This window comes from Cnephaeus nilssonii, assembly GCF_951640355.1.
Source record: "Cnephaeus nilssonii genome assembly, chromosome: 4".
In the NCBI taxonomy this organism is placed as follows: Eukaryota; Metazoa; Chordata; class Mammalia; order Chiroptera; family Vespertilionidae; genus Cnephaeus; species Cnephaeus nilssonii.
Genome location: NC_137075.1, coordinates 35,029,764 through 35,047,517, shown reverse-complemented (window position 1 = coordinate 35,047,517; position 17,754 = coordinate 35,029,764). Strand labels below are relative to the sequence as shown.

At 42.4% G+C, this 17,754-nt stretch overlaps 1 protein-coding gene across 1 annotated transcript; it reads left to right on the top strand.

Moving 5' to 3' along the window:
* The first annotated feature begins 5,667 nt into the window (after window positions 1-5,667).
* On the top strand, window positions 5,668-7,282 carry LOC307098608 (ribonuclease K3-like). Its single transcript, XM_079769539.1, has 2 exons — window positions 5,668-5,920; window positions 6,505-7,282. The coding sequence occupies exon 2, from the start codon at window positions 6,510-6,512 to the stop codon at window positions 6,972-6,974; it is 465 nt and encodes a 154-aa protein (XP_079625665.1). The 5' UTR covers window positions 5,668-5,920; window positions 6,505-6,509; the 3' UTR covers window positions 6,975-7,282.
* Window positions 7,283-17,754: the final 10,472 nt, after the last annotated feature.

Genomic DNA, 17,754 nt, shown 5'->3' with positions numbered 1-17,754 from the left:
GATAGCTGCATATTCACTTCCCTTAGGGCTGTGGTCGGCAAACGGCGGCTCGCGAGCCACATGTGGCTCTTTGGCCCCTTGAGTGTGGCTCTTCCACAAAATACCACGGCCTGGGCAAGTCTATTTTGAAGAAGTGGCATTAGAAGAAGTTTAAGTTTAAAAAATTTGGCTCTCAAAAGAAATTTCAATCGTCATACTGTTGATATTTGGCTCCGCTGACTAATGAGTTTGCCGACCACAGCCTTAGAGAATTATCCTTTCCCTTTCCATGTGCAGTTTGGTGAAGCTGTCCATACAGGTTTCCAATGTCCTCTACAGAGCCAAGTGGGGATCATGAGAGTCAAGTGAAGCTAACTGGACACTCTTGTAGAAGAGCAGAATATACCACCCTAAAGTATGCCTCTTTGGCTTAAGAATTATTTTGAGAAACAGCAGACAAAGAAGAAGTTCTGAAAGCAGAGTATAAGTTACTCATGTTTGAATAAAAAAGAGGGTCTATGGAGAGTAAACTCCTATGGTGATCTGATCATAAACTCCTAACTGGGAAGATCATGGTGGGTAGTCAGCCCCAGGCATTAACTGTTTGGTAAAAAGTCACTTATGTAAGCCCTGTCCATTTGTATGTGTCTGTGTGTGGGCATTTACCTTTGAAATAAGAAGTAACCACCCTCAAGAAGGCACATAAACTTGTTAACTATCCTGTAATCTAATCCCCACCTTGTTTTCTCCCACCTCTTCCTTATTTTCCTTTCTTAATTGCAAATGCATAAAGGAAGCTATTATTCTCCAGATATTTGAGTTCTTGCTCCCCGGCATATGTTGTCAATTTGGCTCAAATAAAATAAAAATTGTCCACAGGTGTGGATGTTTATTATGTAGACACTTTTGCAAGGTAATTTAGTTACATGCATATATATATATATATATATATATATATATATATATATATGAAAGATGAAACAGAGGGCCGGAGATCATGGGATACCAGGACACAGGCTTTATTGGAGCTCACCCCTGCTGGCTCCCTTCCAGAGGGAAAAAAAGAGAGAGAGAGTGCCAGGGTGGAAGCACCTTTTAAGGGAGGAAAAGAGGGGACGGGGCTTAGGGCACTCAGCACACACTGATTGGTGGTTTCATATAAGGCACATGATTAGGCACCTAGGGACTTAGGAATCAGGGGCTTAGGGTATTTGGCAGGTGCTGATTGGTGGTTCAATGTACAGTCCATATAAGGTGCCTGGTTAGGTGCTCAGGAATGTCCGGCTGCAGGTGGAGTTTACGTCATACTCCGTCCATCAGTTGGGGGAAGGGAGGATCTATAATATATATACTGTAAATTATATATATATATATTTGTAAGGGTGTTTCCCTTTCTGTACCAAGAAGAAAAAGATGACTCTAAGTCACAAGAAAACTCTAATTAATGGAGAATGCAAGAGTTACATAAAAAAAACACACACCTATCTTAGTTTACTGTGCTTTTTCCTTGTCACTGATGCTATTCCAGATCTATACTAGTTATCAGCCCCTTCCTCAATCACTGACTAATTATGGATAACTCTACATCCCACCTAAGCATGAAGAAGCTACATAAAAATGAAATCAGCCAGCCTCCATCAACCCCACTTTACAGAAACGCCAGCTAATGGAGGGGAGGGGGGAGGGAAGGAGGGGGGATGCTGGGATGTTAGGCATATTTTCTACTTTTCCCCTGGGCTCAGTACTTTTCCATTATACCCCATTGGGGTGCGCGCCCTCCCTGCGGATTTCCTGTTACTCTCATTTCAGATTTTGCAAGATATGACTAATGGCTTCCAGTTTCCAGTACTCAGCCTCCCGCCAGCATTCAGTCCAAACTGTTTATCTGACCTGCACAGGAGATACATATACCCCGCCTTCCTTACTCTTGCTTGCTGACACTGATACACTGGTCTCAGCCCACTGTGAGAGAATGCAATTTCTTAAACTCTCACCATGTCTCTTGGCCTGGCTCCTGTCAGCCCAAACCTAACAGTGACCTTTCCATAACTTGCCTCTCCCACACTCTTCTTCCTTTGTTTCAGCTAAAAATGGTATGTAACTTCAAATTCTAGCAACCTCTTTGAGTTACTCATCTTTGAGTTTTTCTCATGTATGGATGAGATATACATGCTAATAACTTGTTTGCTTTTCTCTTGTTAACCTGCTTTCTGTTAAGGAGGCTTTAGCTGAGAACCTAGAAGGATAAAAGAAAAAGATTTTTTTCTCCTTTATACTGTCCTCAGAGTCTGAATTTCAAGTAGTGATGCAGGGTTAAAAAAAGAAAGTGGATTTATGCCCATTAAGCCCTGATCTCCAGCTTATCTAAGCTTGTTGGGTTTCAGCTATTTCCAAAGACCAATTCTGCTATTTTTTTTTCATATTATAATCTCTCCCACATTCTTCCAATAAATCCCCACCCTACTCTCACCACCATTTACACTTTTTTCCTCTTAAATTACCTCAAATTGCTTGTTTGCTTGCAACCAAAACACTAATGAATAAAATTAATTTGCAACATCTGTGACCTTCATGATCACTAGCATAATTATGCCATCCAAATTTTGGAATTTTTCATGTATACTAGATGCATATCCTACAAGAAATAGCTACTTTCTTTAGTACAGCATATAATCTCCTCCATAATCTGACTTCTGCTCACCTCTCTGGCCTCATCTCCTATCATTCGCTTTACTTTTCTCTTAACAGCAGTCATACCTAGCCACTTACAGATCTAGGAATATACCATACACATTTCAGCCACTGAAACTCTTTTCTTACTTGTTGCTACTATCCTATGTTCCATGACCATTGAGAAGCCTGTAAGCTGCAATTCATGGTGATCCCTCCCATCTGTTAAAAAACAAAATTCAATGGAGTAAATTTGAAGACCTAATTGGTTTTATTAAGCAATTCATAAATCTGGCAGCATCATATCTAGCAACTAGAAGGGTGCTCTGAGGGGTTGTACAAAATGGAAGCTTTTATAGGAAGTAGGATGGGGCAACAAAGCTAGTAATGAAAGAAAAGAAAGGATTATTTTTGGTCTGGAACAACTTTTCTTTGGGGGAAGGACAGGGGAAGGGATTTATTATGTAGACTTAGAGGCCCATGCACCAGTGGGGTCCCTCAGCCTGACCTGCAGGGATCAAGCCAAAACTGGCTCTCCGATATCCCCCGAGGGGTCCTGGATTGCAAGAGGGTGTAGGACAGGCCAAAGGACCCCACTGGTGCACAATCAGGGCCAGGGAGGGATCGCAGGAGGGCGATCCAGCCCATCTTGCCCAGTCCTGATCCGCCGGACCCCAGCAGCAAGCTAACCTACTAGTCAGAGCATCTGCCCCCTGGTGGTCAGTGCATATCATAGCAACTGGTCGAATGGTCAAACGAAAAGTTGGACACTTAGCATATTAGGCTTTTATTATATGGAATTGTCTCTTCCTTCTATGGGGGATGAAGAGAGCCTACTAGACAGATTATCTTACTGGGTTTGCCCAAAAATTCCATACTGATTGATTAAAATTATGCTTATGGGACAAGTTAAAATTGCAATTAGATCAGGCATTAGCCCAAGGACTGAAGGGTCTGAAGGGTCTCAGGATGCATTCATGAGGCAACCAACTGATGTGCCTCTCTCATGTCAATATTTCTCTCTTTCTCCCTCCCTCCCTCTCTCTCTCTCTCTCCCTCTCCCTTCCACTCTCTCTAAAAATAAATGGAAAAATATCCTTGGGTGAGTATTAACAACAACAATAAAAAAGTATTAGGCAAGAGTATTCCACTATTATACTTATGCTGAAGGGACTATTCTGCAAGTAATATGTTGAATGGATTGTGTGGACGAAAGGGCTACATGTTAACCTGACAAGCTAAGGGAAGGGCTGCATGGCAGTCTTGCAAACTCTAAAACCTAAAGTAACCACAAGGATGGTCTGAAATTAAACTAACTAACAGCAGTTATGGTAGGTAGTCACTTCCTAGGCCAGTATCTTCCCTGTCAAGGTCAACCTTTACCTTAACTGAACCTATCTTTCTCTTTGCATCTATGATAACACATCATTGAAATGTCAGGGTAACTTGTAACTTCCCTTTTCTCTGGACCCCTCAGGGCACAACCAAATGCCCTGGTTTCCAGGACAGATACTGTTGCAGAATTTACCAGGTGACCGAAAAACACACAACAGGTACTCAGGAAAGATTCAGGAAAAACCCTTTATTTGCAGATATACTAGTACGGTGACTCAGGGGAGTCCATTTCCAAAGCCTGAGAGATGAATATGGACGAAGCTTTCCCTTTATACCCTTAGTTTCTTTGTTCCCCAAATATGGATCAGGCTTCCTGACTTTTCACATGCTTTACACCCGCCTCCCTCCCCCTGCTGCTCCGTGAGTTGGGATGGGGGAAGTGAGTTTACACTCAGAGGCTTGGCCTGTCTGGTGCCAGCACTACCAACCCCCTCTGGAGGTTGTAAATGGTTCATGGTTTATGGCCTCTGTAAAATGGGAGCATCCCGGGGAAACAGGTTCTGCAAGGCAGGACAGGCATCACAGATAAGAATGGAGTTAATTATCTGCTAGCAAGAGTGTGTGTCAGAATGCAGGTTACTGGCACAGATTCAGATAGTTAGCCCCAACAAATGTCTTATTTTCCCTTTCAATATCACAAATTCCTTCATTTTTATTGTTGTCATGTTAATTGTTGACTGTTAACCACCTAAGTGATGTGTCTATCATTTCACTTTTTATCCAATCCCAGAGGTTTCTCCCCCCCTCCACTTTGCTTACTCTGCCTCCTTAATCTATCACCAGTGGATTTCATGTAACCCACTTTCCTCTCCTCCTTTAATGTAAAGTATAAAAGAGGGTGAAAAAACACCGTTCCCTGGAGCATTATCCCCATTCGTTGAGATTCTGCTTCCTGGCAATTGTCGACAGTTTGGCTCAAATAAACTCACAAAAACTCTTTACAGGTTTGAATGTTTTTTCATTAACAGATGGAAGGAAAAGAGGCTAGAGGTAGGGAGTCCATGTAGGAGGCTTTCTTGTGAACCCTCCATGAGACAACAAGATTCTGAATACGGGTATTGCAGCATCAATGGGAAGGTAAGCATGGATTCAATAGGCAATTACCCCAAATTCCCCTTCTTCTTCATGTGTATGGGTCTCTTCACACAGAGTTTCCTTCTGGGGATGCCCTTACCATCTTCTTCACCTAACTTCTAATATGATCAAAATTCAACTCAAGTGTTGTGCCCTCCAATGATCCCTCCTCTCTGCTGTCTCCTCACACTCCCCTGTCATTTCCTCTATCAGAGCTGTCAGTGATGTTTATATTTATTAATGTAAAATGTATTTGTCTGTTCACCAGTCTCTTTCATTAGAACATGAAATCTGAGTAGCTCAGTATCTGTTCTAATGAATGTCCACATAAATGAATAATTTATTCAAGTCTGTTGTTGGGACTTACAACATTACCAAGTATATGGCAGCTATTATATCAGATTTACTTGGTATATTTTCTCTTAAGAAACTGAAATCATAGAACTTTAAAACAGTGAAGCTTCTAATCAGGAAGGAAGCATGCAACCCACATCAGGAAGTGATCAGTTCCTCAAAACTGAGTTTTGAGTCACACTGTTTCTTTAAGTAAGCTTACTCTTCCTGTGCCTCTGGTGATATTGATACAATTTTAAACGGCCGAGTTTGAAGGTCTACGTACCTCATCCACATTGCACACAAGAAGTTTATCTGCCACGCCCTCCTCTTTCTTAAGGGCTCAGAACTTTCCCTTGAGAAGGCAGGCAGCTCTGAATGCCTGGGGAAGAAACAGCCTACAAAAGCCTGTGAACCTGGGAGTAACTACAGCTTCTATTTCCAGTGGGAGCACCAAGGTGGAAAGCTGGTAAGAGAAGCCTCGGGGCTGGGGAGGCTAGGACAGTGAAGGTGGCTGGCAGGTCCAAGTCAAATAGATAGAGGGTAAGTATTTCAGGCAGGAAGGGGGAAGAGACAAGGTTTCTGACATGGAGCCATCAAACCCATGAGCATAGGACAGAGAAGAATCAGATCAGGCCATTAGAGGAAAGGTCTTCTTCAAATTCCTTCTCACTGGGCTTCAAGCTCATCAGAGAATTGTGTAAGACTCAAGTGAGAAAGAAGATGGTTAGAAGAAAAAAAGTACTATGAAATCTTTAAAAGCACAATAAAAATCTAAATGGTTATAAATAACAATTTTACTCTTATTGCTTACTAGAGGCTGGTGCATGAAATTCATGCACTGAGGTGGGGGTTCCCTCAGCCCAGCCTGCCCCCTCTCACAGTCCAGGAACCCTCAGGGGATGTGTGTGTCTGTTGGGGTGAGGGCCATACCGGTCGTGACTGTTAAGGCTTGGAGTCGGTCATGACTGTAAAGGCGTCCCGGACAAATTTGTACATTTCCTCTTTATATATATAGATACTACTACTGTTATCTTCTCTCTTCCTACACAGAAAAGATGGTGCTAGATCTCCTGGGATGCTTTCCTCCCCTCCTATTGCTGCTGGGACTTTGGGGACCAGTGTATCCAGTTTATGCTTTGCCTAAGAATCTCACCAAGGCTAAGTGGTTTGAAATTCAGCATATACAACCAAGCCCTCTCCAATGCAACATGGCAATGCAAGGTGTCAATAATTATACTCAGCGCTGTAAGCCTCTAAACACCTTTCTGCATGACTCCTTCCAGAATGTGGCTGCTGCCTGTAAGCCGCCCAAGGTTATCTGCAAGAATGGCCAGAACAATTGCTACCAGAGCCCAAAGCCTGTCAGCCTCACTAACTGCAATCTCACTGGAGGGAAGTATCCTAACTGCCGCTACCAAGATGCTGCCCAGTACAAGTTCTTCATTATTGCCTGTGACCCCCCTCAGAAGGGAGACCCTCGCTATAATTTGGTTCCTGTACACTTAGATAAGGTTGTTTAAAGTTTTTACCATTTTGCCTCGCACTTGGTACAGGTTCCTTTATGCTCTCCTGCCTTCTCTTTTGTTGATTCCCTGGTTCCCATAGAAGAAAAAAGGAGGGTGTTGGGAGAATTAAAGTGTCAAGGACACCAGACCAGAGTTGGGACAAAAAGAAATTATGATTCTTTCCTGCTTTGGAGCTCTGTGTGTTTCAAAGGAAGACAATAAGGAAGAAGGAAAAGAAGGGTCCAGACCTCCCTATTTTTTTAATCTGGGAACTTCTGTCAAGCTTTGTTACACTGCATTAACAGCAATAAAACCACTTTCTGCTGCATTCTAATGAGAGTGAGAACTCTTTTGTTACCAGAAGAGGACTGACACCAAGGTGGGTCTGTCCCAGCACCCTTTGGAAATAGGCACTACTAGGTGTCACGGGGAAAGAATTTCAGTATACTCACAAAGGCGGAGTTTAGCGATAGTGGCAAGATTTATTTATTTATTTATTTTTATCTTTATTGTTGAAAGTATTATAGATGTCCCATTTGTTTGTTTCCCATTGACCCCCTCAACCCCGCACCCACCCCTCCAAGGCCTTCACTACTCAATGTCTGTGTCCATGGGCTATGTATATCTACATATATAAAAGCCTAATATGCAAAGTGTCCCCTCAGGAGTTTGACTGTTCAGGAGTTCAATCACTTGCTATGACATGTGCTGACTACCAGGGGGTGGTGTTGAATGAAAAAAGGCCCCAGCCAGCAGCCAGGGAAGGGAGGCTCCGGATGGCAGCTGGCAGCTGTTAGGGACCCTACCTGTGCACAAATCACTCCCCACCATCCTCCCAACCCCCACCTTTCCTCTGAAATTCATCAGTCTGTTCCATGCTCTATGTCTCTGGATCCATTTTGTTCATCAGTATATTTTGTTCATTAGATCAGTGGCAAGATTTTTTAGAGTGACAAGTGACAGTAAGCTTTCAGAGAGGCAGAGAGAGCAGGCAGGCTATAGGGGAGTAGCTGCGTGGACTCAGAAAAGGAAGTTACAGAGGCAAGAGGAGCATCCTCTGTTCTGTTTGCTGCTCCCCAGATTGCAAGTCTCGCCGGGACCCTTAGAGTTTTGGAGAAAAGAAGGCAAAAGTTACGTGCCCAAGAGAAGGAAGGGCAGGGGTCTGCTCCAAGGAGGACACACACTGTGTTCTTTGCCTAGTTTCCATATATGCCCTTGGGTTCGGGAAAGCCCAGGCTTTCTTTCGAACCACCCAACCCCTTTCCTGGCTTTTCCGGGCTCTTTGTGCCCTCCCCCATCCACTGTCTTTTTTGGATTCTCTGCGGGCTGTGCCCTTTCCCAATCCAATCCTTTTCCTAGACTTTCCCAGGTTAGTGCCCTTCCCTTGTATGGTCACCATTTTGGCTCCTCCTATACATGCCTCACAGTTCTACTTCATCACTTGGCTTCCACTGGACATGCACTATGTAAAAGGATTCCCTCTTGCTGCTTGCTCCCCCCCAGCCTCCTGCCCCTTATTAATCCAGTAAAATTATGCCAGTTACCCTTTGGGGTGACTCGAAAGCTATCTTTCCTGCCTGGTCAACTAGGCAGGATGTTTTGCTCTGTTTTGGCAGAACAATGCCAATTACTCCCCAGGGTGACTGTTCCATTCATCCCCTCCTCTTTTGTTATTATCTAACTAACTGCACGCTCTAATACTTTCACCCCATTGTCAGCCTAGAGAGAGCTAGGCTTGCATTTGCCAGTTTTCCAAGGAGAACAATGTTAGCTGTAGGTCAAGCATGTCAAACTCAAAAGCAAACACAGGACAAATAAACAAGGTTTAAGTTTATGTGGGCCACAAAAGAAGAAAAGCTTCAATTTTCATAGAAATGTAGGTTTATTTCAATAAAGACATGCTGAATACAAAGGGCTGAAATAAATGAGTAATCGTTAACATAAAATAATAGAACATTTTAATAAAAATTAATATTTTTCTTGAACATTAACTTACCAGACACTGAATAACTGCACAAATTAATAAGCATGACACAAATAAACCTACTTTTTCTTGTTCTCTGAAAGTGAAGATTTCCTATTGTGCACACCAAACAAGTCAGTCCAAGACTAATGATGTGGCATTTGGCTGCTAAAATATTCACTGCTAGAATTAGTGGAGAGAAATGGTACGCCTGTGCGTAGGGCGCATAAGGGAAATGAACGCAACACGACGATAGTAATTAGTGATTAGTGAACATTGTAGTTCGTTATTAGTAATTATGTATAACTGGATATTATAAAAATTAAGTTATGAAATTTTTATTAAAATGTTTCTTGCATACTCTTATATTGGCTGGGCCGCAAAAATATTTGCTGTGGGCTGCATGCAGCCTGTGGGCCACAAGTTTGACATACTTGCTCTAGGTGTAGGAGAGGAAAAGAATTTTTTTCTCTATTCTTCTAGGTTCTTGGCTGAGAATGCTCTGTAATAAAAAGACAGATTAATAAGAGGAAACAATTTTAATTACATAGGTACGTATGTGAGCCCCACAAAAATATGGGACTCAAAAGGTGGCAGAAGATTGAGCCTTATATACCATCCTGAGCTAAAAAACTGGGTAGGGGTCTGGGACTTCAAAGGAGTAGTAGACAATTCACAGGAAGGTGAGAAGAGTAAATGTATGGTAGACAAAGGCTGCTGTGTGATATAGATAAGTCTCCCAAATGAAAAAGGAATCTCCGGTAATAGCTTTTTCCTGGAACAGGCCCGCCCTTTTTATGTAAATTTCCCTTATAAAAGGGTACCTTCTACTCTGTTTTCAGAGCTTCTTCTGTGTGTGCAGTTCCTCAAAGTAATAAACTAAAAATAATTTTTATTCCAAAGAAGTATATTTTGGGGTGGCATACTCTGCTCCTTTTCACAGGTGATTTTCACAGAGTTTCAGTTTCTTTGTCAATTTCTAGAGTTATTGGGCAATAACCCCGGTGGTTAAAAGCATAATATAATTCAAAGTGCTTTGTGGAGTGGTCAGTCTTTGAGTGGCACCCAAAGACAATGCATATTGGAAAGGCCAAATATTGAAGTAGTTACAAGTCTGTCAATTACCAGTGCTGCAGAAGGTACTTTCCAAACCACACTATTCCTTCATAGTTGTCCTAATTGGGCTCACCTTTCTTTATGGCACACATTTATGTCATGTCTTAGGGACAAAGAATGAAATATGACATTTTAGGTTTCAGGTGCCTGGGATCCAAGGATGATGGATATTCAAGGGCTCAAAAAAAACAGGCCAGGGCCACTTGACACCTGAAGAGGTGGATACCCAGTAGGTGTGATAGCAGAGAAGAGTGTCGGTCTATTCTCCCAGTTGTTGCTGTGATATCCCAAGAAAAATAATTTTCTGAGACTAGCATGGGAGAATGAGTGATTTTTATTTCTGTGGAATTAACATCACTTGTTTTCCAAAGTCCCATTTCCCTTAGGCCTGTCATAGAAGAAACATCATAGATGAGAGAGAGAGAGGGCGAGAGAGAGAGAGAGAGAGAGAGAGAGAGAGAGAGAGAGAGAAAGAAAGAAAGAGAGAGAGGTATAGGTATAGGTATAGGTATAGGTATAGGTATAGGTATAGGTATAGGTATAGGTATAGGATAGATAGATGGGGTTTCATTAGAGCTAAAATCAGAGTCACTGTCCTGAATGTCCTTTCCATGTTGGAGCCTGGTCCAGATCAGCATCATTGTGTGTGTGTGTGGGGGGGGGGGGGTGTCCACATGGCTATTGGCCACAAGGGAGAATGCCAGGAAGCCAAGCATGAGTCATGAGCCAAGCATGCCAAGAGGAACCAAGAGTGAACTTCTTTGTTTAGGAGATTACAAATCCCAAATCTTCGTGCCCTGTCAGTGGCCATGTCCGTTCTGACCAATGATCTCTGTTCCCAGGTGTGACTAGTAGGAAGTATCTTCACTTTGTCAGCCCAACTTTACTGGGCATGCATCTATCTTCCCTATGTGGTTCCCTCCCCGGTGCTTTGCAGGGAATATGCCTATAATGTCTGCCCTTCCCTTTGCTCCTCCCTGTTATTAACAACTAGCTAAATACAATGGTTTCAGGGTGAACTCAATGGTGTGACTTGAGTTCTCCAATTTAGAACAGCCCTTAATAGTATTGACCTATTAGTCTTTGAAAAATTAGCCTTCAATTTTGTTAAATTTCTGGTCAGTTATTGAATCCTTTAAAACCTATTCAAATATAATTCTCATAACCTTTTTATTGCAATAACCTTTTAAATTTTCCACCTTAATGGGACTGTCTCTAACTTTTCCTTCTACATGTAAAAAAAAATTATCCTGTTAATTAACCTAATTAACACTTGTAACACCAGAAAGCAAAATAGCTAATTCAAAAGTCTGAAGTTATATTTCTGTATATCCGTTTTTGTTCTTCTTAAGTGCTAGGCCTGTTAATTAACCTAATTATCACCTGTAACACCAGAAAGCAAAATAGCTCATTCAAAGTCTGAAGCTATATTTCTGTGTATCTGTTTTTGTTCTTCTTAAGTGCTAGGCAATTGCGCTGCCAGTGACCTAATTTTTACAATATCTACAAATTTCTGAAAGTAAATAGGAAGGGTCTGAGTGCACTTTGATTTTTGTTCTAATTTCTGTCCTTCCATCTTATTAAGGGTCTCTTAATGGCTAGTTATTATACCAATATGAGAGCTCTCTAAAATTTTTCATTTAAAAGTTTTTCGATTCAAAACAAATACCATCTAGTCAATGACAGTAGGATTTCAATAGTGACCCCAACAATAAGTCTTTTACAGCTTAACTAAGGAAGCAGAAAGGCTTACACAGAGAGAGTGCAAAGGTGCAGCTCTCATAGCTACACATGTTCACTTTCAGAGAAAGCACAGCCCTTCGTTACACAGAAAGTCAGAAAGATGGAGTGTATGCCACAATATGTGAGATGCCTCCAGCCACAACCCGCTCATTTGTGGCACCAGGCAGGAGCTACTGGAATGGGATTTTTACAGCACTAACAAGTAACAAAGGTTAATATGACAAATATCTGTTTGGGAGTGGGTGTGGGAAACTGCCTATTGTCTTCACTAGCAGAGAGGTGTGGACAAGGAGCCTGGAATGCTGGTGACCCTTGAGCCCTGGCAAAGGTCAGAGCTATGCACCCACTGTTTAGTTGAGACAATGGTAGCTGAAGCAACTTCTCCATCAGACAGTCATGTAAATCCTTACTGATAAGATAGTCTGCCTGTTACTGGAAATTGCCTAAGGGCTATAGGTGTAACCCAAATTCAATAAAAGGATGGCAAAGCCTGAGCCCAAGGGAGTCCTTCCTCTAGGGATGGGCTACCGCCTGGCCCCCCAATTTCCAAATTATTATTTCTTGTCTCGTCTTTTTCATTTGCATGCGGCCCCTTCTTCATATCCCAAACCCTGAACCAAGTGGGACGTGGGTCATTCACAACTGGGGCCCCTTCTGACAAACTTCCCTGAGAGCTGACATAGCCATACAGAGAGACACTTTGAATGTCACCAGTTGCAGCTCAGTAAGGGTCTTCCAGATGATGGAGACCAGAGAAAATATTTTCCCTGGTCACAAACCAATCTCTTAGGACATAGAATATTAAGGGAAAAAACCTCATTTGAGTCTTATATAAAGACTCACAGTGCCCTAACCGGTTTGGCTCAGGGGATAGGGCATCGGCCTGCAGACTGAAGGGTCCCAGGTTCGATTCTGGTCAGGGGCATGTACCTTGATTGCGGGCACATCCCCAGTAGGGGGTGTGCAGGAGGCAGCTGATTGATGTTTCTAACTCTCTATCCCTCTCCCTTCCTCTCTGAAGAAAAAAATCAATAAATTTTTAAAAAAAAAAAAAAAAAGACTCACAGCAACATTTGTCTGGATGAGAATCATCAACTCCCCAGCCTGTGACACCAGCTCAAAGAACAGGCTTATTGGGAGTCTGTGCCATGTTCTATCCTTATGCTATTTCCTTTTTATGATAAAATGCATAAAAAACAAACATAGAGAAACAAAATAACCATTTCAGGGAGGAAAGGATCAATAAAAAATAATACTTAATTTTAAAAAACTGTCTAAGATCCTCATCCACCTCCCGCTTCCCTCCCTTTCCTTGACAAAGAACCTGGGTTCTCTTAACATGAATTTGCGGAAGCTCTAAGGCACCCCTCCCCCTCCATCTTCTTGAGCTGGATCTTCTTGTCTAATGACTATTTGCTTACTTCAAACTCTTGTTAACGTAAAAAACCATTGAAACCTGTAAAGAATTCTTGTGAGTTTATTTGAGTCAAACTGTCGACATATGCCCGGAAGCAGAACCTCAATGAATTGAGATAATGCTCCGGAGAATGGCGGGTTACATCTGTATTTATACATTGCAATCAAAGGAAGGAACATAGGTAGGTTACATGAAATCCATTGGTGATAGATTAGAGAGGTGGGAGAAAGCAAAGCGGGTGGGGTGGGGGGGAACCCTGGGATTGGATAAAAAGTAAAATGATGGACACATACTTAGGTGAGTGCAGGAACAATTAACATGATAATGAAGAAATTTGTGGTATCTGTCCTGGCACCCAGCACATTTGGTTGTGCCCCAGAGGGTCCAGAAAAAGGGAAGTTACAAGTTACCCAGACATTTCAACAGTATGTTATCATAATTGCGAAAAGACAGATAGGCTCAGTTAAGGTAAAGGTTGACCTTGTCAGAAAAGATACCGGCCTAGGACGTAACTGCACACCATAACTGCTTTTAGTTGAACTTTAATTTCAGACCAACCTTTGTGGCTACTTTAGGTCTCTGAGTTTGCAAGACTGCCATGCAGGGCTTCCCTGAACTTCTCAGATTAGCATGTGGCCCCTTTCATCCACACTCTGATGTTTTAAATATTTTCCTTTTGTGTTTTTTTAAGCATTGGGCACACAAACCTTTTACTGGTGACAAAACTTCTAGGTAGGATATCCATCATAAATCATGAATTATTCATGTGGAGAGCTGTCCCACATTCATGATCAATTCCCAAAAAAACAATACTAAAGTGCTTTCTGCTATGAGTGAATAGATTCAGAGCCCCTAGTGATCCCACTTGTTCTGTGAGGCCTGACTCAGACTAAGGAAGGCAAGCTTGGGGATTGGAAGCAGGCCTTCATTTGACAGAGAGAAAGCCCAACATGCAAATACTGATGAGGCAGCTCTGGGAAAGAAGGAATCTGATAAGATGATTGTAAGGTTTGAGGCACAGGAAACAGGAGTCGGAAACCAAGATATATTAAAAGGGAGGTTTATTCCGCAGTAATGAGCTAGATTCATTATGGAGGAGGTAGGGAACAGGAAGGGATTGGGCCCAGGGCAGACCGGGAAGGGGTGGGCCCCAGGGCACTTGGCACGCGCTGATTGGTGGTTCAATGTCTTGGGGATGTCTCAGCGGCAGACGCCGGTAATGTCATAACTCCGCCCACCAGTTGGGGGAGGGAGGATCTCACATTGATCACTTAATGTTAATTGAAGGACTCATTTTAGTTGTGAATGTAATACTGGACTGGGGGACTATTGGCTGCTGGAAATAAGGAAGAATTTACCACAGAGAGAGGCAGGAGAGAATTGGCAGAGCAGAAGACAGTATGATTTTATGGATATGTAAACAGTGAAGGACACCAGATGTTGCACCTTGGTCCTTGAGTTGGGCTAAGAAAAAAATTCAGAACCAAGGAACTGCAGTACAAGCAAAAGTTTATTTAGAAAGTCACAGGGGTAAAAGAAATGAGCCATGGAAGAAGTGAGCCATCTAGGCTGCATGGACTTAGGAAGCAAGTTACAGAGGCAAAGAAGGGTCCTTGAGGCTTAGGAGAAAGAAAGCAAAGATAATGCACCTGAGGGAAGAAAGAAGGAAGGGAAAGCTTAGGCATGGCAGTGATGGCGAACCTATGGCACGCATGTCAGCACTGACACACGTAGCCATTTCTGATGACACGCGGCCGCTGAGGCGGCCGCATGCCAAGGATGAAACATTTGTGAAATAATGTTTTTTCCTCAAAGTGACACACTACCCGAGTTATGCTCAGTTTTTTTGGTGAAGTTTGACACACCAAGCTCAAAAGGTTGCCCATCACTGTTCTAGAGAGAGAGTGCACCTGAGGGAAGAAGGGAATAGAAAAAGGTGTGGTTATATATATATATATATATATATATATATATATATATATATGAGAGAAAGAGAGAGAGAGATACCTGGTCCTTCATCTTGAGGGCATCTATTTTACAAAGGTATGGTTTTTAAGGGAGGTCTCAGGGGATGATTTGGTCCCAAAGTCAGACATGTCATTGCTTCATCTGGTTTTGCTATTCTGGGTCTGGAGCCAAAACACATCTGAGGCCTAGATGTTATCTCTAGTTTGACCAAAACTCTCTCTATGGTCAACAGATCCAAGGCTTTGTTCCTAAGATTATTAGATGTGGGTCAGAATCTTATTGTCCTGGGGCCTTAATGCTTAAGGGACTGGTCATACAAGGGCTTGTATGGGAGTTGTATGATGCTGTCCTCTGGCCTCCTTGTTCTGTCTCCCTCATGACTAGCAACATTCCAAGGGATGAAAGTTCAGGGGAGAATCTGAACTGCATGACCAGCGATATGAAAGGTTAAGACATGTAAACTGCATGACCAGTGATATGCTAGGGGTGGAAAGATCACCCTGGGGGTGAAGTCCCACCCTACAATATTTGTTTATGAAGTTTTCCCTGTTACTAGGCACCCAGGACTTCTTACCCTGGTAATCTTCTGTAACTGGCCTGTAGTTTCTACTCTGCTCATGTCTGTCTAACTGCCTACAATATCAGATACACTTAAAGCTGCAGGGGTAAGAAAGAGCTGGGATAATAATATGTGTTTATCTGTGTACTGAGAATGTAGAATTATTGAAGCTTGTTTGCTTTAAAGAATCTTCTGAAAATTAACATTATTCTTCATTGAATATGATTATCTCAGCCTGTAAGTAGATACCCATGTTAGTACCTCCATTTTAATGTTAATTTGCCTGGGTTAGTCTTCTGGTGATAGAGTAGGCATCTAGGCAGGCATGAGCAGAGCAGGAACCAAAGGCCAGAGAGAAAATTCCTGGGTGCCTAACAAAGAGCAAAACTAGAGAAAACAAGTATTATAGGCTTGGACCTTACCCCCAAGGTGACCTTTCCTCTCCTAGCACGTCGCTAGTCATGCAGTTTAGACCCTTTGACCTTTTATATCATTAATCATGCAATTTAGCCCCCCTTTAGAAGAGTAACAAGGGGGCCAGAGAATAGCATCATACAAATCCCATACAAGCCCTTGCATGACCATTTATTGAAGCATTAAACCCCCAGAACAATGAGGTTCTGACGTGCATGAAATGTCTTATGAATAAAGCCTTGGATCTATTGACCGCAGAGAGAGTTTTGGTCAAACTGCAGATAATATCTAGACCTCAGTTGAGTTTCAGCTCCAGGCCCAGAAAAAGAGCAAAACCAGATGAAGAAATGACATGGCTGACTTTGGGACCAGATGTAATTACCAATGATCTCCTACCCTAGCACCAATCAATCAATAGAGATCACAACCCTGAATGGACACATTTGGGAAGCTGATGCATATTCTATTGAGATCCTCCCCTGAGACCCCCCCTAAAATCCCCACCTTTAGAAAACAAATAAAGCCCTTAAGATGAAGAACCCAGCAGGTGCTCTCCTTCACTTGAGTACAACCACACCTTTCTGCATCTTTGGTCCCCAGGCACATTCTCTCTAGCTCGCCTATGCCTTTCCCCATCTTCCCTCAGGTGCACTATCTTTGCTTTCTTTCTCCTAAACTCCAAGGGCCATTCTTTTGCCTCTGTAGTTTGTTTGTTCATTCAAGCAGCCCAGCAGGCTCACCTCTTCTACCCCTGTGACTTTCTAAAGAAACTTTTGCTTGTACTTGAGTTCTTGGCTCTGAATTCTTTCTTAGCCAATGTAATTACTAATGATCCCTTGTCCCCTAGCACTAATCAATCAGTAAAGATCACAACCCTGAAAGGATTGGGTGTAATTCTGCCATTACCATCAGGAGGGACCGGTTAGTACTCATTTTTTTGTGGGGTAGCAATAGGCTCCCTACAGAAAAGAGACCTCTGATTTTTCTCCTGATGACTGTTTCTCTTCTTGACTGAGCCTGACCCCTCCAGGACAGGACCCCATCTTTCTTCTCCCAGTCTCCACCTATTCAGACCACTTTCCTTCCCATTCGCTCCCTGGCTGTGCAAGTCTGAACCTGGACCATTTGTTGTCACCTATCACTTTATTCCACAGATGGAGGTCCCAGTGGTCTTATGACCCATGTGAAAGATAACATGACTGGAGCCATATTAAAATAGAGCCTAAGTAGCCATTTCAGAGGAACTTCTCTGAACGTCTTATTTTTCTTTATTTTACAAGCTGGACCAAACCACCATAATTCCAAGAATGCCAACACTATTCTATTTGTAAAGACTGATGAAATTGAACTTTGGGAATGACCAAATTTCTAACCAACAAATTAAATACAATTTCAGGTGAATCTCAAGCCAACCCATGAAGTACAAATCTAACCCTACCTCATCTAGTACCAATAAGTCTTCTTTAATACAACTTACCTCATCTTTCTCCCTTTTCCCCATAAAACCCTGAGCCCCTATAAATGGAGAACACTATTTGGGTTTCTGCCTGAATTTATTCTCCCGAATTGCAATTCTTTTGGATCTTAAAAAAAAAAAAATGCTTATTGCTCCTCA